This window comes from Talpa europaea, assembly GCF_964194135.1.
Source record: "Talpa europaea genome assembly, chromosome: 8".
Taxonomy (NCBI): domain Eukaryota; kingdom Metazoa; phylum Chordata; class Mammalia; order Eulipotyphla; family Talpidae; genus Talpa; species Talpa europaea.
The window spans coordinates 81539168-81565896 of NC_140075.1; the positions used below are offsets into that span (position 1 = coordinate 81539168).

The 26729-nt window shown below is 34.7% G+C and overlaps 2 protein-coding genes across 4 annotated transcripts in view; both read right to left on the bottom strand.

Moving 5' to 3' along the window:
• The window catches only part of VCPKMT (valosin containing protein lysine methyltransferase), a gene marked incomplete at both ends in the record, with an annotated part of 51088 nt that extends 42665 nt beyond the window's left edge, over positions 1-8423 (bottom strand). Inside the window, 5 exons of the mRNA XM_084240268.1 lie at positions 3914-4018; positions 5983-6102; positions 7721-7793; positions 7952-8062; positions 8158-8423. Of these exons, the coding sequence (XP_084096394.1) occupies positions 3914-4018; positions 5983-6102; positions 7721-7793; positions 7952-8062; positions 8158-8423 (675 nt within the window). The remainder of the gene's footprint in view (positions 1-3913; positions 4019-5982; positions 6103-7720; positions 7794-7951; positions 8063-8157) is intronic.
• A 1828-nt stretch (positions 8424-10251) lies between these two features.
• The window catches only part of SOS2 (SOS Ras/Rho guanine nucleotide exchange factor 2), a gene marked incomplete at both ends in the record, with an annotated part of 72655 nt that continues 56177 nt past the window's right edge, over positions 10252-26729 (bottom strand). For all 3 annotated transcript variants that reach the window (XM_084240418.1, XM_084240417.1, XM_084240416.1), the window contains 9 exons: positions 10252-10761; positions 11568-11677; positions 14617-14654; positions 15145-15410; positions 16966-17082; positions 19053-19225; positions 20449-20566; positions 26027-26189; positions 26329-26448. In XM_084240418.1, the coding sequence (XP_084096544.1) occupies positions 10252-10761; positions 11568-11677; positions 14617-14654; positions 15145-15410; positions 16966-17082; positions 19053-19225; positions 20449-20566; positions 26027-26189; positions 26329-26448 (1615 nt within the window). The remainder of the gene's footprint in view (positions 10762-11567; positions 11678-14616; positions 14655-15144; positions 15411-16965; positions 17083-19052; positions 19226-20448; positions 20567-26026; positions 26190-26328; positions 26449-26729) is intronic.

Sequence of the window (26729 nt, forward strand, 5' to 3'; positions counted from 1 at the left end):
CTTACCAACTCACTACAGTATAATTTACTATCTAAGTCAGATAGGTATGTAAGGAGAAAATCTTTGGCCAATGTGAATATAAAAAAACAATTATTTTCAGGTGTTTTTTAAAAAAGAATATTTAATTATGGAATCAATGCAATGAAGATCCGCATGGTAAAAAAATTACTGCATAACTATGTTAAAATGAAAACTTTCTTTCAAATTTATCTATATTGAAAACAAACTAACATTTACTGGTTTATACAATACAGAGTATCTCTCTTTATAAATTGGATCAATTTATCTCTAGTTTCCTGAAAATACTCCAGTCAAACATGCTGTGTCACTGTTTAATTTATATCTGTATTTGAGGAGTGACAGAAGTTTCTTTTAAGAAGAACCTGATGCTGAGCTAAGTAAACTAAGTTGGACTTCAGGTCCACTGGTAGAGTCAGTCATTTTTCATACTGCAGACAGCCCATGGTGGTTGTCATGTATATACTGGATCTCTAGGGACATGCTGGAAAAATCTGTGAACACAATCTTCCCATGCTGAATTAACATGCTCCATTCACATCTTTTGCTTACCCAGGTTGTTAGAGGATTGGGTAAGGCAGCTCAATAATGGAAATTTCATGAAGGAAATTTCTATAAGAAGAAGAAAAAAAGAAACTTTAAAGATTACTTATCATCAATTAAGTATTTACTGAGTACTTATTTACTTAGGTAATAAGCCTAGTAATGGCTAAAGGTAATTCAAATGTACACCCATGAATAATGTTCAAAAATGGCTCTTTGTTGATATCTAAAGCATAAGAAAGCAAACAAAAAGCAGATATACTGGATAACATAAAAATCTTCGTGCTTCAAAGGTCTTACTATCAAAAAAATGAAAAGACAACCATAGAACTGGAAAAGTATTTGTCAAATATGTATCTGGTAAGGGTCTAGTATCTAAAATATATAAGGAATTCTTTAAACAACAGTAAAAAAGATAACCCAATTTAAAAACAATGTACTTCCTCTAAAGATACAGAAATAGCCACTAGGTATACAAAAAGACACTCAACATTTTAGAGTTGTGGAAATGAAAATTAAAACCACAAAGAGATACCAATTACTAGCCACTAAGATAGCTATAATTAAATAGATGGACAATAACATGTTTTGGTGAAAATATGAAGAAATTGGAACTCTCAGACATTGCTGATGAGAATGTAAAATGGTATTAACTTTGGAACATAGTAAGGCAGTACCTCCAGAAGTTAAAAACAGAGTTCCCATAAGACCTAGCATTTTTACTCTACGTATATCTCTAAGAGGTTTGAAAAACACATTTCACACAAAAATTTTTACATGAATACAACAACAGAATTAGTCATTATAACAAATAAGTAGAAACAAACAAAATGTCCAGCAACTGCTGAGTGGATATATGCACAGAAGAATATTATGCAACTGGGCCTCCCCGGTGAACGCAGCGTTGAGCACTGGGTTGCGAAGCTGCCCGCAGCCTCCGCAGCTCCAGTTCGATCCCTGGCCACCGGCGAGGGTCCCACATGGCGTGACAGACCTCTCCTGCTGCGCCCACTGCTCCCCTCAGCAGTGTATTTCTTTGTCCGTCTGTCTGTTCTGCTCCCCGCTCTGGCTCTGGTGAATTCTCTCACCCTCCCGCGCTTCTGACTGTACCCAGTGCTTGTATAAATAAATAAATAAATCTTTTTTTTTTTTTTTAAAGAATATTATGCAACTATACAAAGGAGTGAAATAGTGCTGTATACTACAACATGGATGAACCCTGAAAATGCCTTGTGGAGTCAAAGATGCCAGACAGAGAAATCCACATAGTATGATTCTATTTCTATGAAATGTTCAAAACAGACACATGAGACAGAGTGGATTGCTGGTTGCCAGGGTTTAGGGAAAAGCTATGACTAGGTCTGCTAAGGGGTACTGAGTTTATTTTTGGGGTGATAAAAATGTCTAAAATTAGAACATGCTGATGGTTGTGCAATTCAAAATATATTAAAAACCACTGAACATGTTAAAAGCGTTAAATTTTGATATGAGTTATATCAATTAAAACAATGCTTCTTTGCCCCGAAAGCTTAACTCCTTAAAAATAAACAACAAATAAATCTACTTTTAAAGCTACACAAAAGCCTCGTTAAAACTAAATCCCTTAAGGCATAAAACATTTATATTTTTATTAACTGATGCCATTTGCAGCAACATGGATGGAGCTGGAAGGGATTATGCTCACTGAAATAAGCCAAAAGAGTATCGGATGGTTTTACTTATAGGAGGAAGATAGGGAACCAAATAAGGGATCAGGGAAAAAATAATAAAAAATAAAAATACAAAATTAACAAGCAACTATAAATCAGAAACACGTGGCAGGGGAAGGGGAGGGAGAGGGATCAAACCAGGAGAGGGAAGAGCACAAGGGACTATGGTGATGGTGCACAGGTGAATTGGTGGTGGGAATTTTACGGGGACTACACCTGAGAAGAGAGCATACATTGTACAAAAATGAACAATGATGTAAAATATAAATAACAAACTTTTTATCTTTGAATCCTCAGCACCATGCCATATAAAATTTAGTTATCTGAATTACTAATCCCACTGCTCCTCTTTTCTTTACATTCCAAAGATCTAGTTGTGATCTCAAAAGGTTATTTGCTTTTGGCTAGAATTCACATAAGTAGTCTCACTTTATCCATGTGGATACGTTCCAAGACATCCAATGAATGCCTGAAATCATGGATAGTATCAAACCCTATATATAGGTGTTTTCCTATATCCACATTACCTATGATAAAATTTAATTTATATATCAGACACAGTAAGAGATGAATGATAACTAAGAAAACAGAACAATTGGGCCTCCCCTGGTGGCGCAGTGGTTGAGCGCTGGGTTGCAAAGCTGCCCGCAGCCTCTGCAGCGCCAGTTTGATCGCCAGTTTGATCCCCAGCCGCCGGGCAAGGGTCCCACATGGCACGACAGACCTCTCCTGCCGCCTACTGCTCCCCTCAGCAGTGTACTTTGTCAGTCTGCCTGCTCTGTTCCCCACTCTGGCTCTGGTGAATTCTCTCACCCTCCCGCGCTTCTGACTGTACCCAGTGCTTGTATAAATGTATAAACAAACAAACAAACAAATAAATAAATAGAACAATTATGACGATAAGGAATGAAAGCAATGTGAATGTATATCTTATTGTCCATATATATTTTCAGACTGGATGACTGTGGGTAACTGAACCCAAGGAAAGTGAAACAAGGGCTAAAGAAAGACTACTATAATAAAAAAACTTCATAAACAACTTCAATCAAAGCAAAGACAACAGGAAACAAGGACTTATTAAATTAGCATCCTTAACTAATAAAATGCATCATGTCCCTGCCTGATATCAGTTATATATACAAAAGGTACAGTTATATATACAAAAGTTATATATACAAAAATGGATGAAATACAACTCCCTTTTGCAGTGTCAAACTCTAGGCAACCTGCATAAAATTTAACTGTTATAAAAGGTAAAGGAAACAACAAAAATGGGGAACATATTCTATTTAACTGAATACCTTTTTTTTTTTAACCAGCCAAATTTTATCCACCTGGTTATTTTTTACTTTGACTATTAAAAGAGTAATAGAAACTTAGTTACTTGAATGAGATAATGCCAAATGTAAAGCTATATAATGTTACAGTTGGAAAGAACCTTTACAAAAGAAACCAAACATATTTTAGAGGAAAAAACAGAGGTCAGATAAATTAAGTGACCCTAATACCGAGAATTAACCCAAGTCCATTGAATCATTCTATTTTTTCCACAACAAAATCAAAATCTGCACCATACATAGGCTCAGAGACTGTCCAGATAATGAAATTTCCTCAGAGGAATGAAAAGCCAGGAATGTATTTACCGATTTTTTCTTTCTGATGTATAAAATATGAATATCTTCACTTTGATATTCTTCATCATGTTTTTCCAAAGGAATTTTTTCAAAGTCAAAATCTAGTTGAAGGAGCTATAAATTTAAGAGAGATAATGTCAAGCTTAATAATATGAACCATAGAGGGGAGGGTGGGGCAGGACAGTATGGAATCTCGAGTGTATGGGATTCACATAGGATTCACACTTAGTTCTAAGTGGGCCTGGATGTTTAAAAACCTAGAAGTATATGTTTCAGGGGTGTAAACAGTTATCATTCCCCTCGGCCATTTGGCCCAGACATTCTGCTTGCCCTGTGGTCGTCTGTGCTCAGGAAGGCTTTAGGAAGATGGCCCGCAGGGAGATGACCATCTGTCCCGGAGCTGAGTCTTAGTGGAGAGGGCAGGTGACTGTGGATGGTTGCAGCTTCTTGTAGGAGATAGGGATGGAAGTGATAAAGGCTTATGAGGGGAACTAAGGATGGAAGTGATAAAGGGTTATAAGAGGCTTTGGGGGAACTTTGGAGGTGGTAAGTCTTGAATGATGAAGTCTGGTATCAGGAGATGGAGCAGGGTAGCTAGTGGGAGGAGATTCTGAGGAAAGTGCTGGGGAAATCTTGTGTGTTGATCAAATGGGTAGGGTAAGGGTGGGGGGAGTCATTGCTGATCTAGCTGCTGATTCTTGTAAATCACATTCAAAACTCTTGTCGGGTTGATACTGTGGGTGGGTGGGGGTTGGGATCCAGCTCATTCTTTTTTTTCCAAGTCCATCCTTGGGGCTGGTGGGGAGGCAGGAGAATGTGTGACAAGTTTTCTTTTTGATGCTGATAGGAGGGTGGGGACAGGGATGGTGAATGTGTTCCCTATATATCAAACACTTCAGTGAGCACAAGATCGATAGCTTGATTTTAGGTTTATTTTTTTAATGAATGTCCAAATCTGTGTTTTCCCCTGCCCTCCCAGATTTGTGTGGCCAGTTGGAAATGTCTGGTTTGTGTTCATTTCTCCTTCATTTCTGGAGCAGGGGCTGAGACCCCTCCACATTTCCTATGCTCTGCATCCATGCCTCTTTTGGACATTAAAGGTCGATTGATGCAAAAAAAAAAAAAAAATAATAATAATATGAACCATTCTGTGGTAATAGAAGTCAGAATAGAGGTTTTATCTTTGTAAGAGCAGTGAATTGTGAGGGACATGTGCGAGCTTTCTGAGATCCTAAAAATGTTCTGTATCTCTGTATTGGGTAGTGGTTACGTGAGTATATTACACATGTAATAATGAGCTGACACTTGCTATATGTGCGTTTTATATACATTTTAACTCAATAGAAACTGTTTAACAATATAAAATTTTCCATTATAGTTGTGAAAGTTTATTAATATTCTCCATAGTCAAGAAAAACATGAAAATAAATATGTATTTTAGAATACATATGTGCTTTCTCATTAAACCAAAATTGTCCTTTTAGTGGATAAAACTGCAGGGCTGCATAGATATAGCTCAAGAGGAGTCACTTATAATGAATATGATGGATTTTTGCACATAAAGAGAGTCTGGGTAACAAGTGGGGGAAAATGAGTGGAATTTATATGGAACTCCATGTACTACTTTTACAATTTTGAGTAATTGTTTCAAAATAAAGTTTTTAAAAATCCTATAAATAGGATATTGTGGTCAAAGCTCTCATAAAAAAAACAGAGAATAATACAGAAGTAAAAAGATATCACATATCATTTATCTATGATGTACTTTTCAAAAGTAGTAATATATCATTAATGTGTTCCCCAAAGTGAGCAACATGTTTAATAAGCTAACATTGAATACTTTCTCAGAAAAGATAAGGATCTTTTATTATTTTATACTGCTTTACAGATACGTCAACTAATTAGAAAAAGAAATTTAGGATCAGAAAATGAAAAAGGAGGGGGGCATGGCTTAATAGATTGGTGGCCCATGAAGAATATTTTCCCCACCCAAAATCACCATAATGTGCTTGAACACAGTCTCATATAGTCTCCCTAAAAGGTAATCACTATAAAGTCAGCTCTAATAGAATACTCACCTCAAAATATTTTTTCTCAATTTCTGGATTTTTCCCCATTGTTCGCTGTTCATAGCAACATATAATACAAGTCTCAGATCCACTGAGCTCTTTTAGGGTTTTCAGCAACGGCTCCAAAGACTGTTCAAAAAAATACATAATTTTTGCTTATGACTTTAAAAATGTCTATTTTTACTATAAAATGGGATTGGGAGGATGGAGGTGGTAATTATAACCTCTCTATAATTTTTCTTCTTTTTTAATTGTATTACTTTTTATTGTAGTAATATTGGTTCATAACACCATGTATGATTTAGGGGTATAGAAGTACTTCTTCAGAAGTACATTACAACATCCAATCTACTATCAAAGCATTAATAATCCTTGACCACAGACCATTAGGCTCCCCTTTCCCATTATTCTCTACCGCCACACTCTCCTTCTAGTAACCTCGATTCTGCAGTCATATATCTAGGGTTTGTTCTGACCTGTATTTGTCTGTTTCTTTTTGTATTTCTCTATATTTCACATATGAAATTACACAATATTTGTCTTTCACCTGATTTCATTTAGTACACTCCTCAGTTCCATTCACAGTGTTGCTAATGGCAAGATTTCATCTTTTTTCTTTTTATAACTGAGCAATATTTTGTCACACACACACCACACCTTCTTAATCTACTCATCTGTCATTGGACATCTAGATTATTTCCATATCTTGGCTATTGCAAATAGTGTTATGATAAACACAGGTGCACATATATCCCCATCTCTGAATCACCCCAACAATGCAGTTTAAGCTCTGTAATTAATGAAGGCTAAACTCTACTTAACTTACCAACCAATATACTAATTTTAGTTTCCAGAAAAAGGTTTCTAATATCTGCACTTTTGACTTTCCATGAAAAAACAAATGAAACTGATTCACTCTCATAAGTTTAATTTTATTTAATCTAAAAATCTACCTTGGAGGGCCTCCCCGGTGGCGCAGCAGTTGAGCGCTGGGTTGCAAAGCTGCCCACAGCCTCTGCAAGGCCAGTTCGATCCCCAGCCCCTGGCGAGGGTCCTACATGGCGGGCAGACCTCTCCTGCCACCCGCTGCTCCCCTCAGCAGTGTGTTTCGTTCAGTCTGCCTGCTCTGCTCTGCACTGCTCTGACTCTGGTGAATTCTCTCACCCTCCGGTGCTTCTGACTGTACCCAGTGCTTGTATAAATAAATAAATCTTTAAAAAAATAAATAAAAATCTAACTTGGAATTTAAACACTTTACATACAGCAGCAAGTCTGACTAACTTGAACATAAGTTGGCTCAATGATTATTATATGAAAAATGGGTGATGCTCAGAATACCATACAAACAAGTCTTTCAAAAAATCACTGAGTCTAATAAATTTGGCCACAGAACAAATAATTCTTTACAACCCCATTTAATTCTCAACGTTGTGGTTAGCATGTTCATTAGCAACAAGTAAAAAAAAAAAATCTTACTTTTTATAACTGATCTAATGGCAAAATTTTTTTAAATTTTTACAAAAGCATATAGTAACACATAACACATCTCAACAAGTTTCGCAGGCATGTAAACTAAACATGAGTGAAATATATAGAGTCCTCAGTGACCTTAATCTTCCCTGTGTTATCAGCTATAAGACAAACACTCTGCATTCAGAGATTTCAGAATGTAAAGAAACGTGTACTTTAGAAGCCACGAAATATGGTACCTCTTCTAAAGGAAGAGACTTCATCACTGAATGCTTACCTCTTCGTAGTATATGCAGTCAGCCATCAGGATGTAGTCTGGAGGAGAAGGAAAATCTTCTATTTCTTCTCCCCTTAAAAATGTCAACCAAATACTTAAAATGTTGCTTTAATAATCTAAAATTTCCCTGTTTTATGAGCAAGACCCGAAAAGTTCCCTTTGTAATAACTATGCTTTTAGTGAAACGCAATTTAAAGCAAACTACAAAATAAGCTGAAGGGCCATACAAACCATTTCAGTACCTTGGCTTGAATAGAACCGGTCACAAGATGTTTGTTCATGTTAATATTCATCTTCAATAAGTCTTGCAATTCCTCAAGATCCGTGACTACAACGTCTGCCCTATAAAATAACGTTGACTGAGGTGTAGGCAAGAGGGGGAAGCCAGAAATTGGGGTTTCCCCAGCAAAGCAGCGCGCCGTCTCGCCAGCTCTTACCCGAGGGTAGCGGCCATGAGTCCCACGGCCCCGGTACCAGACCCAAGCTCGAGCACCGACCGCCGGCTCAGTGCATGGGCCCCATCACCGGAAAACCCAGGTGTTTCCAGGTATTTAGAAAGGACAATGGCAGCGTCCCAAACAACACAACCCACGCCGCCGGAGCCATACTGCTGCAGACGTAACATTGTGCCATCTCGCTTCTCCAAAACGCGTACGAAGCTCCGCAGGGGGTCCTCCCCCGAGGACTCCAGAGTAGCCGCCATCGCTGCCCAGCAACCGGATGCAGACGGCGCACTGACGTCACATCCACGCGCAAAGCCCCGCGACGCTGCCTAGCGAGGCGCTGTGTACCACCTAGTGGCGGAGCTGGTGCCACAGCGCGTGCGCGAAGACACAAAGCTGGGCAGGCCACATTACCTGGGCGTGGCCGAGAGCGGGGCAATCGGTTTCCTTTACGCACGGCCCCGCCTTGCTCTCCGGGTTACGGCTGAGCAAAAAGGCACTTTAAGTCACTTTTCCAGACAAAATTAGTACTTATAAACTGTTCTTTTAAAAAAAAAGGCCACTCTCAGGGTTTTTACCCGGCTGGAGATTGATTCACACAAGGTTACTTGTCTTAAATCGAGGAAGCTTCCGAGATCTTAACCAAGGATGCCTACAATCTTCTTAACATGAACCCAACTTCATGTAAATGCATAAAAATGGTTGCTGGATGTTTGCTTGCGTTTCAATAAACAGCGAAAGCAAAGTTATCCCTTTAAATTTCATCACTTAAATTCTTTGGGATTATGTAATTGAAATTGCACAAAATAATGAAAATAATGTGTATAACTCTACTGAACTCCCCCTCTTTCCTTATAATGAAAACACATTTTAAACATTTTTTAAAAATTAAGATTGGGGTGATTTATTAATCTTGTTAAGAACTCTGATACAAAGCACAGTAAAAGGCCACAGACCAGTAACTAAACAATGTGGCTTTTGGCTACTTTACAACTGCTGCTACGGCACAATCAATAAAACAGGCTTTTTCATAACTTTGAACAAAGGAGTCCAAATGGCAATAAAAGTTTTACTCATTTGTCTGATTAAAGTTTAATAAAGCTTTAAGTATTTCCTGGTTTAAAAATTACCAATCTAAAAGTTTTTTTTTTAAATTTTAGTTAACACTAGATTTACAGATAAAATCACTAGGCTTTGAAGGCAAGGTAGCTGGATCCTATGCCATAAGAAATCTTTCCTCTGAATTTATGAATTAGTAAAGTAGCAGATTGTATTATAGGCCTTGAGTCACTTAAATTTATATAGGTTATTAGCATTATCTTTAAATATACAATATAAACAAAACTGTACACACATGGCATATTAACTTTGTTTTCCAAAACAATAGGCAACTCATTAGCTAAAGATACCATAGTCTGCAAAATCAAAAGGCACATCTGAATGAGATACATGCCCTTTTATCCTCCATGATTGGGTTAGGTAGTCTTTGTTTACATTTTGAAAAAATAATAAACACAGTGCATTCTAATATTTTCATTCTATTTTTCATTTTTGTCTTCAGCAGCAAGTTCTGGCATTTAAGACATGGCATTAAAGAGTTTAAGAACAGTGGGTGTTATTCACAATTCTTCTAAATGTAAAAACTAGAAAACCTCAAAGATGGTCAAAGAAGTTTAAAAATCAGTAACACCACAATACCCCCTGTATTTGTGTAAATTCATTGCCTTAAAAAGGCATCTGTTACTCAAATTTGAAAAATTCCACAAATGCACTATCCCCTTTCAGTGCAAACAATATCACTTTAAACCATATTTTACCAGAGTCTACAGTGCAAATATAAATTCTTTATACTGGCCTTTTGGCAGCACTGAGGATCCAAGACAAGGCAATGCTACTGATCACCTGAGGATAATGGTAAAGGACATCTGTTATTTTCATTTTTTCCAATTTTTAAAAGTTTGATCAGTAGCATTTTTGTAAGAGCATTATTTGTAAAAAGTACTAAAATACTATGCCTTTTTTGAATAAATTAAAAAGAAAAACCTTTACAAATACCATTCCAGTGTCAATGACTACATATGGCTAAGGTCATTGAGGAGTTTCTGCATTTTCTAGCAAAGGCAGTCTGTACAATGGGGGATGCGAAAGCTCCCGTTTGTAAGTCTTTGGTGGCAGTTTTGGTAGGTGAGGGCTTGAATTCTGCCGTGGTGGAACAGGGGGAGCTTGAGGATGAGTAAGATTATTGTGACTAGAATTGTGCATATAACATCGACGTGGTACCCTTGGAGAGGGTGTGCTAGGAGGAGTGTTTGGTGAATTTGGACATGTACTAACGTCTCTGAACCAGTCTTGATCTCTATGAGGATGTCCTAGTGGAGGTGGCTGAAGGTTAAATGGATAGTTTATAAAGTGTTCTGGAGGTCGAACGGGAACTGGTGGAGGGGTATCAGGAAGAGGATCTCTTGGAGGCGGTGGAGGTGGACTATGCAGAGATCCATCAAATGCACCAATAGAAGCAGGAACTCTGGGTTTTACTTTTGGAGGAGGAGGTTGTCTTGGTGGAATAGCAGGGGGATCACCATCAGATTTCATATTTCCCTCAAAAAAAAAAAAAAAACAACGCAAATTATACTTCTGCTCTCCTGAAAGATTTGTAAAAAGCATTTTTAAAAGACTTAAAAATTCTTATGTGTTAATTTAAATTGATGATCAAAATAGGTTAATTCATTTTAATTATCACATTTATGAGTGAACAGGTCCAGTTTAATTTTTATATATGAAATTTTTAATTGAAATCTTAGAACTCCCATGTTATCTTGCTTTAGACACTTCAAAAGCGTATGCGTTTTAACTACAATAATAGGAAAGTGCATGGAAAGAATATATAGCTTTGTAGATATGGAAAAAACATGGTGTCAAGAGAACTTAATGTTTAACTTCTGCTTTCTGGCCATTTACTTCTCCATTCCCTACTGAGGCGCAGAGTAGGGGTTCTCAAAGTGTGATCTGGGAACCAGCAGCATCAGCAACACCAAGGATTTTGTTAGAAATGCATTAATCAGAATTTCTGGCAACCCATTATAGTTTTAACAAGTCTTCTAAGATGATTCTGATGTAGCCTAAAATTTGAGAAGCACCAGTTGAAACTCTCAAGAATGCTTTGAATACTAAAATTCTTTCTACCAGAAAGAAAACATATTTTGGAGAATCTGTCAATGTCCAGTTTTTTTAAGAAAAAAAGTACTATGAAAATTAAACCATTATTAAAAATATTTTCAAATAAAATCAAATGCTTAAAAAATATAGGATAGTCAAATTATAATCAACAGACTTTCAAGATCAAGCAGTATTATGAATATTGACAACTTTGCATAAGTTGAGAAACCTAAGTCCTATATGACTACCTTGGAATTTGTAGCATCATGATCAAACTTTTTTCGAGGAGGAAGAGGTGGAGGAATCAGCGGCTCTTCACTTAGTTTATGTAAACTACCACACGAACTGAAGAAAGACTCTGGGGGAAAAAGATTAGTTTAACCACAATTTAATAGTGCAGTCATAAAGAAAATTTACAAAATAATAAAATATTAGGGGAAAAATTACCTCTAAACATGCCAAACAGAGTAAGAACTATTTTTATTTGGCTTTATTTCTTTTGTTTTTGTCATATGATTAAAAAATATCTACAATTATGGACCAATTCCTTCTTTGATATCTCAGCATATAATTACAAAGGCAGTGACCATGTCTTGTATGTCATTATTACGGAGGATTGGATTCACAAGAACCAGGTAAATAAGTTGATGTGGTTCCTTTTACACTTGATCTTAGTCAAAAGGCTGAGAAGCGATGATGTGGTTCCTTTTAAATACAGAGTATGAACTGCTTATGGGACATCCAAGCAGAGATGTCAAACTCTTTATTCCTTATCAAAAACTTCTATTCTGATGATGTTATGCCTCAGTTACCCTGGAGCCTTTGTTGACTGAAAAATGATTGTAACTGAAGCAGTTGCTCAAAAATTAGAGATGGAAGTCACATTTTGAGAATCATGAAGTTCTCTGCTAACTTGAAAATCCCATGGAGCACTTGTCTATTTGTTCTGCCTATTATGAGAAATAACCTTCTATTTAATTTATTGTTATTTATAAGGTATTCTTTGCTGCAGCAAGTATATACGAGTTTAAGGATTGAGAATGTAGGATAATATGTGGAAGAATTTTCCTCATTTTTGTTCAGTGTCATACCTCTCCTACCTAGAATGGTGCCTGCAATTTTAAGGCAATTAAAAATTATGCACAAATAATTTATGAGTGACTGATTTGGACTTCTAAACAGCAAGAATGAAAGCTAGAAGATATTCAATATTCTGCTGATATATATATGTAAAGGTAGGAGAAATGCCTTCAAGATTCTGAGTGAACCTATAAAACTACTAACACAGTAAAACCACTAACAAATATATGATTGTATTTATACAAAAGCAAGAACTTAAAAATTTTATATTCGACTGGAGACTATAACCCTATCAAAATAAGGGAGCTTATCAAGGAAGAAGACAAGGTATCCAAAAAATAAGGATCCAACACAGGAGAGAGGGAAAGGGAATTTTTAGAATAACAATGAAAGGATCAGATAGTCAAATTATAATCAAATTATAAATTATAAAGCTGGATCAGAGGCTGGGACAACAACCAGCCTATACTGAAGCAGGAGGACAAAAGGACATGAGGAAGTTCCTAAGTTAAAAAGGAAAAAAAGACATCCTGATAGCTTCCCATATTGCTATGACCTTGTGGAAAGCTGTACTATGAAAGGGTGTAGGAAGACTGAGCAATACATGTTTTAAAAAAAATTAAAAGACGGGCCTCCCCGGTGGCGCAGCGGTTGAGCGCTGGGCTGCGAAGCTGCCCGCAGCCTCTGCAGCACCGGTTCGATCCCTGGCTGCCGTACGAGGGTCCCACATGGCGCGCAGACCTCTCCTGCCGCCCGCTGCTCCCCTCAGCAGTGTACTTCGTCACTCTGCCTGTTCTGCTCCCCGCTCTGGCTCTGGTGAATTCTCTCACCCTCCCACGCTTCTGACTGTACCCAGTGCTTGTATAAATAAATAAATAAATCTTTAAAAAAAAAAAAATTAAAAGACAAAAAAAAACCCTAAGTGTCAATGAGGTTATTATTAACTTTAGAAAACAGCTGTACAAAAAAAGCATAAGTATACCCTGCTTGACTTCACAATGATAACATTATCTGTTATGTGATAAGTATATTAGACAAAGAAAGTAAAGGCCAAAATCCTCATCTACTCTAATAGGAAATCAGTAAACACTGTCTAAAAGTAATGATTCAGGGCCTCCCTGATGGCACAAGGGGTTAAGATGCAACCTATGAAGCTATCTGCAGCTACTGCAGCACAGAGTTCGATTTCTGGCCAGGGAGCAACCCACATGGCAACCCACATGGCACGCAGCAGACCTCTCCTGACTTGCTGGCTGCTCCCCTTAGCAGTGTATTTCAGTCAGTCTGCCTGCTCTGCTCACCACTCTGTCTCTGGTGAATACTCTCACCCCCCACACCTCTGGCCTGTACCCCAGTCCTTGTATGAATAAATAAAAGTAATGATTCAAAAGAGAAAACATATATAAAAATGTCATTTAAAAATGTGGACTTGTCAATGGAGAAGAAGTAAAGGAGTGGGAAGACATGAGGTAGGGAACTGCTATTAATTTCATTTTAAGTATTTCAGCACTATTTGCCTTTTAAACTCTGAATACATATCACACTGACAAAAATTAAATATTTAAGACTAAACTATCTTTTCTCATAATAAGTACTCACCTACTAACATTTAAATGACATGCATTTTAGCATGATAAAAGAAGTCCTACCCCAATTAAGAATATTATATTTGAAGCTGCTGTGTCCTTGGGATTTTTAACTTTAAACAAATGACCATAGAAAGCTGACAGCACTTTTGTTATACATTATGATATAATTAAGAATGACAGAATGGTGTTTTACTTAAAATATTACTTTAATGTAATGTGACAAAATAAATGATGGGAGGCTTGCCTGGGAACTTGATAAACATTTAGTATTTTATTACTATGGGAAAATAAACTGGAAGGGGCAGGAGAAGAGGAGAGGTAACTGACATGAAATTACTACTCATTCTGTGCCGAGCAATGTGCTAGGTGCTCTACATAGTTCATTTCATTCTTGACTAATTTGGGAATGATCAGTAATTTGTTCATGTCACATAGCCCCTAGAATATAGGCAAGTTATAAAATAATGAAAACTATAATAAAGTTGTAAGCAAACTATTTATTTATAAGAATTTGATTTCTTTAAATTTTTAAGTGTTGCTAAGACCCAAATATTCATACACAAATTCAATCAAGTCAATTATTACCTTTACAGTCATTTCATTAGAATGAACTCAAATTCTTACTTACTTGAATGAGGCAAAAGGACTGGAGCAAATATGCTATTGCTGCCTATTGAAATGAAAAAAAAAAATTAAAAAGGAAGGTAATAACTATGAGTTTATTTTTAAAATATGTTTGCATGTAATAACACACAGAGCAAAGGATTTTATCATTTTAGTTTTAAAGAAATGAACCTAGTACTCTTTGTACTTCTAATTTTTTTTCTTGGTTAACATAAGTGGTTACCACTTTATCAGTTTCTTTTTAAATTTTTTTCACAGAACTTATCTGCTTAGTTTCTTATTCATACTCTTGCTCCATTATGAAGCCAAAAGGTACCAAATAAATCTGTGGTGGATAAATTAGAAAATAATATGTATAAACCATGTACATATGATGTTTTACTACCTTGTGTTAACACTATTTTCACATTTAGATGTCATTTTCCATACTAATATAGTTTGTAAAGGATTATCTAATTCTCTAATTAAAATCATGGGAAGACCTATCTGAAACATACGATTTCTTTTTTACCAAATGATTTACAGCAAATACATACCACATGAGCTGTTGAGATCCACATCTAAAAACACACTAAGGTCTGAAGAAGCAGATACTGGTGGAGTAGATGGTGTATTTGGAGAGGTTGGTGCTGACACTGTTGATTCAAGCTCAGTTTCAGCAATTCGACTAAAGCTCATTTTACATGGTTCTCTTTCCAATGGTGTTGGATGACCTCGTAAAGTGCCTGAGGTAGAGCCATGCCGGCCTGTATTAGGCCTTATTCCAGGAGATTTTAAAGAGAAGGTTGATTTCCTAGGCTAGGGAAAGCAAACACAATTACCATTACTAACTGCCATGTAGTTTATTTTTATGGCTTGGAGCTTTCTTATTAATTATCAGCAATCATCTGTGAGGACGTCCTATTACATTCTAGTAGTACACTTCGGGATATGACTGGCTTGATTTTAAGATGATCTTGAACATAAGTAAACCTTTTTTCATACTACAGAAATCAAATTCTTTAAAATCAGTGTGAAAGCAACTTTTTGCTCCTAAAACAATGAATCTAAATATCTTCAAATCATCAATATCAACTTCACAAGTATTTACTGTGGACATAATATATGCAACATAGGAGTTTCAGAAAAATAAAAAATTCTTTTGTTCTTCCTAATAGTAAAGGATGAACCTCCATAATAGTACTTTAATGTGTTTGGAGAAAATTTCTCTTATTGTCTGCCACCCTCACATTTTACCCCCTTTAAAAAACTCAGTTGGAACATAATGAAAAAACATGGAACTCAGATTCAGATACCTGGAGTTAAAAGTCTCAGTTCTGCCAATGCAGCTTGAAAAAGTTATTTAAATTCATTGAATCTCAGTTTTTATGTTTGTAAAATGAGAATAGAATCATATAATTTTTGTGAATATTAGGTAAAATAAAACTACATAGCTTATTGCTTGGCCCAAAGTTGATGTACAAGTACTTTTACTTCTTTCCACATCTGACTTCACTTTCAACTACTCAGACTTGATCTTTTACTACTTCTGTTGCTACTGCAAACACAAAGAATAACTGGAACTATGCCAGTAAATTCCAGTGAGAGAAGTGGGTCCCAGTGGCAACCATGGGATATGGTACCCTCATAGCAGAAGGTCAAACTAGAAGAAACATCGATACATCTGCTCACTGTTCCTTTTCATTTCCTTCCATCTAGATACTTGTCATTTTAGGCTCTCACTTTCACAGTTTTCCCCCTCATATTAAGAAGGATCAAAAGTGGGCAAGCACATGGTACTAACACAAAGAATAAACCTTATTTTATCAAAAAGCGAAAGATCTTCCCTGCTGCATATATACTTTTAAAAATAGGGCCTCCCGGGTGGCGCAGAGGTTGAGCGCTGGGTTGCGAAGCTGCCTGCAGCCTCTGCAGCACTGGTTCGATCCCCGGCTGCTCCCTGGCCACTGGAGGAGGGTCCCACGTGGCACGCAGACCTTTCCTGCCGCCTGCTGCTCCCCTCAGCAGTGTACTTCAGTCCTTCTGCCTGCTCTGCTCCCCGCTCTGGCTCTGGTAAATTCTCTCACCCTCCTGCGCTTCTGACTGTACCCAGTGCTTGTATGAATGAATAAAATAAATCTTTAAATAAATAAATAAAAATACAACAAATAAATAATTAAATGAAAATCAATCAATCAATCCTCAAATCACTGAGGAAAAAAAATAAAAAAAAATAAATACTGTAGTACTGTAAAACATTTAAAAACAACTATTCAATGTAAATTACAGTTTTAATGGAAATGGGCTGTAGAACACTGAGGATAATATTGTTTTAAAGAACAAAACAATTTTTCCAAAATTGTAATGGACTTACAAATCGAGGTGGCTGTTTGCAGTTTCGGGGTTCAATTTCTAGTGACTTGTTGAACAAATAATCTGTAAACTCTTTTTCAGAAGCACTTCCCATGGGGTTAAGATTTTCAAAGAATCTCTAGAATTAAAATATCCATACATACGTATTTTAGAATTCATTAAGTCACTGTTCATTTCATCAGTTTAAGACAAAAAATGTTGAGATAATAATGTCTAAAAAATCCACAAAGATTGCTGATTCCAACCTCTCTATTTTTGCATAAAATTATATTATTTCTATGGAAGTTGTATATTTTAGTCTTAAAGTTCTATTAAGAAGATGAACAGATTTTCATTTATTATAATCTTAATGGTTCCGTATCCCTTAGTTAATAAACACTATTTCTACTCATTATCACAACAAAATGATCACCAGTAAGTTATCAAAAATGTTTATTAATCACACATAGCAAAACTTTGATAATCAGGGTAAAAGTGAAGATCAACTGAATCAAGATCTATTCAAAAGTAATTTCAAGAATATAAACTTATCCGTGCTAACTTATAGTAAAATAACCTATATGTCTTTTCAATAAAGTTTACTAAGCTGGGCCTCCCTGGTGGCGCAGCGGTTGAGCGCTGGGTTGCAAAGCTGCCCTCAGCCTCTGCAGCAGTGCCCATTCGATCCCCAGCCTGCCACCCGCTGTTCCTCTCAGCAGTGTACTTGCTGTTCCTCTCAGCAGTGTACTTCGTCAGTCTGCCTTCTCTGCTCTCCCCTCTGGCTCTGGTGAATTCTCTCACCCTCCCGTGCTTCTGACTATACCCAGTGCTTGTATAAATAAATAAATATTTTTAATAAATAAATAAATAAACTTTACTAGGCTTAAACTTAAGTTTTTAAGTAGAAAACTTAGATGGCTGGCAAAGTGCAAAAAGAACTAACCAGAGATTTCAATAATATTATTAGAATCCCCTTATCATATTTTTACTGTGTGTGAATATACAAAGAAAGCATTCTTCTTCCTTTCCTCCTCACCCCCCAAAGAATGTTTTAAACTATCACAGAAAGTCTAGACCACATCTAGAAAACATATTAGCAGTTTACTGAGATATGAATTTTGAAAGTACTATTACAAATATGTCCAACTACAATGCAACATTATTTTTACAGGAAAATATATTGAATCTGGGCTTCAAGAATATATTCCTCAGTACTGTGACACTCCACATCACAGAAGGTTGGTCAGTGGTTAACGAACAAGATAAAACAAATGACCACCAGTAGCCTATCACCATTTTCTTTAGAGTTGGTATCTATGTTTTCATAAAAATGTGCTTTATATTATTCTTTCTTAAGACTTTATTTTGTTCCAAATTGGAAACAAAGAATGGTTACCACCTACAGTTCAGGAAAGTGGGAATGATGGGGCCATATTCCTGCAATATGGTCAACCTGTAGACTATATCTGAAAGTTAAGCACATTTTTTAATGAGATAGGTAAAGTTATTCTGATTAATAGTTATATGTTCTGAATGTAAAATAAGCATAATAAAATTTACTTAACACATAGATAATATATTTTTTTCTAATTTAGAAGGCATCTACACCTTATAGTACCACAGAATCAACATAATCAACTACTGCTCATGCGTAGTTTCAAAAATCATCTCTTGCTATGTGTGTGCATATGCGCACACACACACACACACACCCCACTCTCCCAGACTGTCTCTATTTAAACCCAGTGTTCTTATAAAAGGAATTCCTTAATGATTTTTGGCACATGTAAAATAGCTAAAATGGTTATCAATCAATGATAGTACTAGAGGTGGATGTTATTTTTACTACATGTACATCAGAAAGTTTTTCTCATTTCATCATTCTCTTTTTTGGAAGTGTTACTTGAACTAGCAGCACAAAGAAGCAAGAGAAGGTACCTAATAATATTAGTAACTATAGACTGTTAATACAGACTAGCAATACTTAACACTGATATGATTATTTAACTCGTTTTCATAGCAAAATCATAGCATAATGTGTGATTATGAAATTTTGTAGATTGAAGAGGATTTAACATGTTCTCTTTTAAAGATAAAGAAAATACTTACCCTTATTTCTGGTTCTATTCGTAAACAGTAAGGTTGATTCTGATACTGTTGAATTTCTCCAGTAATTTCAGCTACTTTTCTCCTCTTACTGAAATTGATTAGATCTTTCCCTTTCTTTTTCAAAAAATCGTTATTTCCTTCTTCAGTCTTCAGAATATTTGTTAAATATATTCCTAATCAAATAAGTATTTGAAAAAAAGTTATGAAATTGGTTAATTAACCATCAGGAAACCAGTTGATCTAGTAAAGTTGAAAGACATCCTATAATCCAACAATTCTACTCCTAAATTGTTAAGTCTCTGAAAACCTTTATCATTAATTCCACATTAAGAATCTTTCTTAACATAGGAAGAAGTTGAAATGAAATGGGCCTCCCTGGTGGTGCAAGGGTTAAAGTCTCAGTGCTATCAGGCTAGCACCAGCCACTGTGGCATAAGTTTGATCCCTGGCGGGGGAGTTAACCCACATGGTACAGCAGACCTTTCCTGTTTCTCCTGCTGCTCCCCTCAGCACTGTATTTCAGTAGATCCACCTGTTCTGCTCCCCACTTTGACTCTGGTGAATCATCTCACTTCCATACCTCTTGCCTAGACCCCAGCTCTTGTATATATAAATAAAATAACTCTTAAAAAGAAAGTTAGGGTTTAGAAAATCACAATTTGCCTAAAATAAAATGGAAGATTCATTCACAAAGTCTAAATTGTGTTAAATCTATTCTAATGATTTTAACATTTGTTTATATATATCTATGCCAGTAATCTAAACTGATTCCTGCTTAATTTTAAGCTAATTTTGGTTCATAAGACTACAGATATATAAACAAATTCTGTTTTCCCAAAGTCTATAAACTTAGATAGAAAAATAATTACTCCTTCTTCTTGGACAGCAAGAAAAATTGTAAGTTTTTTCTTCATGCATAATTACTGATTCATTTAGATAAGTCGTTCTCAACTCGGCACAATTCTGTCTCCCAGGGAACATTTGGGAATGTTTGGAGACATTTTTGGTTATCACAATGGTGTGTAGTCACAAATGGTTGCACATATGACCTGGAGTTGAAATGTCTGAATGTTCAAAATTCACAGGTTGAAAACCCAATGTCCAATGTGAAGGTATTAGGAGGTGTGACTTCTGGAATATAAATCATGAGCATGGAGTCCTTATGAGAATGGGATTAGTCTTCTTATTGATACCGCCCACATAGCTCCTTACAACAACTCTGAGGTAATGATAATTATTTTGTAGATAAGGAAATAGAGTTCAAGTTTCATTTATCAATACAGATAGCTGATAAAACAAAATGAGCTCAGATATAAAATCAGGAGAATTTCCTGTACGGGTAGATCTTTTTTGGCTATTACCCACTCAAAATATAAATCCACATTTAATGACTTACCAAAAAAAGGCACACAAGGTGGATTGATTGACTTAAGTTTTACTAGGTATTTTTTAAAGTGATCTTGACTTAGTTCCACAGCTTCATCCAAAATTCTCCTTTTTCTTTCCTGCAATGCCTTTAAAATATATAAATTGGTATAATTTTTTTGTGCAATTAAATCATTTTATGGATGCAGAGCTTTTGAATTTTATAAAATTCTGCAAATATCTGAAAAATGCATTTTTAATTAAAAGATTAGCAATCCATTCTACACACACCTGAAATTATTTACCTATAAAACTTTAAAAAGCTAATTTTTTAAATATAAAGATTCAGTAATAAAATAATTATTTCTTAGGATCTTATTAGTTATAATTTGCCTGAGTTTCAAGTTATAGCTATAAGAGAGAAATGAAATTAATCCCTCAGCATTCAAATATTTTTCTACTGAAAAGGTCTTTTGGAGCTAAGGGTGAGATCTTAGTGAAGACAGACAGTGGGAATAACAGAAGAAATGAACAAAAATTTAGTAAAGCAAATAAGCAGTCATTTCTTTTATATTTCATTATTATATTTTCTTATTGAAAATTATTTTCAATATCTGATAAGTAAACACACACATAGAAATCCACAGCAAACACCATATTTGATACAGAACCATTTGATGTATTTTCTCTGAGATAATGAAAAAGGAAATGTGCATCATGACTTTTATTCAGTATTAATACAGAAATCCTAACTAGCTCAGACAGAAGAAAGGTCTAGAAAAAGAAACATGTCAATATTTACAGTAGATGTGATTGTACATATAAATCATGTACATATAAATCATTCCTTCATGTATTCATGAAGGAATATTCATGAATATAAAACCTAATCTTTGAATACCAGAGTATTCATGAATATAAAACCAATATACAAAAATCAGTTGCATTTCTAGATATCATCAATAAAGAAAATAAGATTTTAAAGAATATTCTAATATGAATAACAAAAGAAGTGTGAAATCTTCATCAAGAAAACCATAAAACTTTATTAAATGAATAAGCTAAATGGTGAGATATACCACATTCATGGTTGGTAAAACTCAATGCTGTAAAAATATCAGTTCTTCACGAACTGATTTATGGAGTCACTGCAATTCCTATCAAAATTTCAACTTATTTAAAAATAAAGCTTGATCTGATTGTAAAATCTGTACAGAAGGGCAAGGATCACAAACAATTCTCCCTTCTATGACAGAGGACTACTGATGCTTTCATGGTGGACATGGTGTGAAAATACACATTTGCAAAGGTGTGAACCTATACCCCTAAAACATATACTATGTGTAAATCATAAACATATTTTTAAAAAATACTAAGTCCCCCTTGAAAAAGAGTAAGATTGGAGAAATCCTATGATATTTATCAAGAACTGGTATAAAGTTATGGCAATTAATCATGTGTTACTGGCATAGGAAAAATCAAATGCATCTAAGGAAATGCAGAGGGACCAGAAACAGGCTCACACTCAATTAACCTGCACTACAGATCAATGGGGAAGAATGAACTTTCAATAAAATGTAGGGGAGTAACTGGCTACCTATACTAGAACAAAAAAATGAAATTATTCAATTCCAAACTGATCCATTTCCAGATGAAAGACAAAATATTAATAGAGGATTTTGAAACAAGACACAAAAAGCACAAATTACAAAGGGAAAATAAACAGTAGTAAGAACTTTTGATCATCAAAAGACACCATTAAAAATGGTGAAAAGGTAAAAGGTAAGAATCAATCTGGGAAAAGATATTTACAACACACACAACTGACAATGTACTGACATTGTAATTAAGAGAACTTATGCAATTTCTTCATAAAACCCTCAACAAAAACATTGTTTAAAAATCTCCACAAGAAGAAATACAAAGAACCATTAAATATTTCAAGAGATTCATGCTCATTAGAAATTAGGAAACTCTAAACCAAATCACAAGATAGGAAAATTTAAAAGAACTGACAGTACAGTGTTGGTCAGAATGTGAAATAACTAGAACTCATGCATTTCTGGTGGGATTTAAACTAGTACAATTACTTGGAAAACATGTGCCAGCATCTAATAAAGCTGAAGACACCCACAACTCACCACCCAGTAAATCTATTTCTAGGCATAGACCTTAAGAGTATTTGTACATACCAGGATGTTGGTAGAAAAAAAAAAATTCATGACAATATTACTGGAAACAATCCAAATGACTATTAAGTAATGACTGCAATATGAAAAAGCCATCAAAAAGAATGAACTACATAGCTATCAGACACAACATGGGTAAGTCCTAGAAATACAATGTTGAATAAAAAAACTTTGAAGAATCATATTTATATATATTTAGAAAAAGCAAAATGAACATATCATTTAGAGATACAAATAGTAAACTACAGAAAAAACCAAGAGAGTGATAAGCACAACATTCAGAATGGTAAGTTGACTCAGAAGTGGCAAGGGAGGAGATAGAATTAGAAGGCATTCTTAAACTGCATGCCATGTATACAGGTGGTGCTATTATTTTTATTCTTTATACCATATATAAATTTTTGCAAATATTATTTTGTGCCCAATATTTTTAGCAACTAAAGCTTAAATTATCAAAATAAATGCATTTCTAGTCTTTTTAAAATCAGGATTGAAATTATTAATCTATTAAGTAGACTAAAATTTAGCAATATTTATTAATCTTTAATAAAGTTCATACAAATTAATAAAATTCATACATCTAAATAGAAAAACAGATGCACGAAAGTACTCTTTATTTCTTTCTAATCACATAGTACTGAAAGAACCAATGTTAAGAAAAGAATAGGAACCCTTCCACACTCAGACCTCATGCAACTCCATTGACATGTTTAGGATTTGTTCTACTCTATTAAAATGAAATCCTATTATATTCATTATTTGAAGTTTTAAAAATAACTTTCCCTCCTAAAATACCACAATATTTTTCTAAAACGATAAACTATTTTTTTTCTATAGCTGAACAATATTTCACATTACAAGTATAGGATAAGCATTTAACTACATTTTTGTACATTAACATTATAGTTTGGTGATTTTAATTTCTTGGTTCAAGAATATGTGTTTTAACATATGTTGTCAGATTTTTTTCCCAGAAATACTGTACTGCTTCACATTCTCCAAGGTTATATATTTGTATAAGCTTAGTTCTTGATTTTTAATACTTCACTTAGTAAAAAAAAAAAAAATTCTAGGAGCAAAAGCAAAGAAAGATGTCATGTTTAACTGAACAAAAATGGTAAAACTTTCACACATAACATTACATAAATTTTTAATTTAAAATGAAGATAAAATGAAGACAATAGAAACTGAGAAAAATGTGAATGTTTGACTAAGTGTTAATATCTTTACTATATAAAAAGTTAATAGAAATCAGTAAGATGTAAATATACAAATAGAAAAGTGAGAGGATACACATTATAAAGATTATTAAAATGGCCAAGAAATACATGTTAAAACATTCAACCTTACTAGTTATTTTTTTAAAAAAAAATTTAAAAAAAAGTGTTTTGTTTGTGCTTTTTTTTGCCCATAAAACCAACCAGTAAAGAAATTTTTAATATGGCAGCATTCACTGGTATTTGAACATACCTTGTGAGAAAGCACCTTGACAAAAGTATCCCAAGTCTTAAAATGTACAAATACTCTGACTAGTTTTAGATGTTTATTTTAGGAACCAAATTCTTAGAGATTTCTGTAGATGGATGTTATATGTTAAATGATTTATCACAGCAAAAAATCAGAAATAAGTTTCTCACAAAGAGTGATGAAATAAATTATTGTTTGTTTATAGGACAAAAACCACCTACTTATTAAAAATTTGTTTTTGAGAGCCTCCGTGGTGGTGCTCATGCTATCAAGCTATCACCAGCCACTGCTGCATGAGTTCAATCCTGGCCAGGGAGCTTAACCCACATGGTGTAGCAGACCTCTCCTGTCTTGCCCGCTGCTTCCCTCAGCAGACTATTTTAGTCAATCCACCTGTTCTTCTCCCCACTCTGTCTCTGGTGAATCCTCTCACCTCCTGCACCTCCGGCCCAGATCTTGTATACATAAATAAGAAATAAATCTTTTCAAAAAATTTGTTTTTGATTGCTGAGTAATATTCCACATCTTCTTGATCCAGTCATCTATTTTTGGGCATTTGGGTTGGTTCCATAGCTTAGCTATTGTAAATAGTGCTGCTATAAACATAGGGGTGCAAGCAATTTGCAGCAACATGGATGGAGCTGGAAGGGATCATGCTCAGCGAAATAAGCCAGAAAGAAAAAGAAAAATACCAGATGGTCTCACTCATAGCAGGAATTTAAAAAACCTAAATAAGGCACAAGGAAAAAGACTAATTACAATAAAGTAAAAATTAAAATCAACAAGCAGCTATAAACCAGAGACACACTATGGGGGGAGGGGGGTGTAGGGGAAGAGGAATTAGGGTCAAAGTAAGGGGGGTGGGAATTGTATGGGGAATATAACCAAGATGAAAATGCATAGATTGTGCAAAAATGAAAAATGATGTAAAAAATACATAAAATTTAAAAAATTACATTAAAAATTACATAAATAAATAATAAATTTTAAAAAGAGAAAAAAATTATTTTTGAAGATAAGCTAATAAAACAGGAAAATGTTTATGATAAAAAGATACGGGCCATAAAAATCTATGTATGATTTCAACTTTGTAATTAAAAATTTATTTTTATTTACAATACTTTCTATATCTACACTTAATGTATCATCCAAAAATTTTTTTCAAATTTTTATTTAAGGGTCATGATCTAGGGTGGATTTTAGATCTTGTTGAAAGTAGGCATATCTATGGACTGCACAATTTTCTTAAACACTAAACATATGCTATTTTATAATTTAAAAAAAATTAAGTTTCAGAAAGGGTTCTTCTCCAGGTAACTCTTTTTTTTTTAATTATATACCAAACATGATTAATTTATATATTTATATTTAAAATCACTTGTCATTTATTGGAAACTATCAATATACTATAAAAAAATTCATTTGGAATGTTATTACATTTAGGTCAGCATTTTTTTTTTTAAAGAATTATTTATTTATACAAACAAGAACTGGGGTACAGGCCAGATGAGAGGATTCACCAGAGAGAGAGTGAGGAACAGAACAGGCAGATAGACTGAAATACACTGCTGAGGGGAGCCCCGGGTGAGTCAGGAGAGGTCTGCTGCACCATGTGGGTCGCCTCCCTGGCCAGGGATCGAACTTGTGCTGTAGTGGCTGCACTGAGCTTCATAGATTGCATCTTAACAACCTTGCGCCACTAGGGAGGCCCAATGTAATATGCTTACACTTAGGTAAGCATATTAAGCAGAGTCACAAGTCCCTATACTTTATTGAATCCTAGGATTTACTAGTATATATTGATATATTTTCTAATTTTTTAACATCACTTTACTTAAAGGAATAAGATGGATTTACAAAGGACTTACTCAAAAAGATCAGTAGTAGAAACAATCTCCTTTACATTAATATTATTACCCCCCAAAGAATGAAATTCTTAAACCTTAAACTTACCTCAAAGGTATGGTCTAATCTATACACTGACACTGAATTTACTGCACTGACTATCTCCAATACACCATTGAAATTATTCAAATCTTGAAAAACTTGCAGAATTTCTATAATTCTACTTAGCACTGCCACTCGTTCCTCAAAATTTTCTGCTTCCACAATGCACCTAACCAAAAAAAAAAGTTTTCATGTATTAGAAAACAATTTCCTTAACTTATACAGAAAAGAAACATTTTCAAACATGATTATAGCTTATGTATGTCTTAATATAAAAAAGTAATAAGACAGAGTAAGTAAAAACTTACTTTTCAAACCAGAGAGTAAGATTTGTGGTATGGCGAATCATTTTTAATAAATTTGGAGAATTTATTTCTTTATCTTCTTTGGTCCATACACTCCCTACAAGTTCAGATGGTTGGACTTTCCTGAGGAACCAAAAATGAAAGCAACTCAATTTATAAAGGATTAAGGATTGAGATTATTTAAAGATCTCCTAAAATTTAGTAGGAAAATGACAATCCAAAGATAAATGGACAAACATACAAACTGGTAATTGCAATTCACAGAGGAACAGGCCCCAAGAGCTAGAAATAAAAAATTCTTGCTGAGGGAAAAGAACACTAAATCACAACGAAATCCCATTTTATTCCCATCAGGCTATGGATACAAATGTAAATAATAATAATAATAATAATAAAACAGGAAC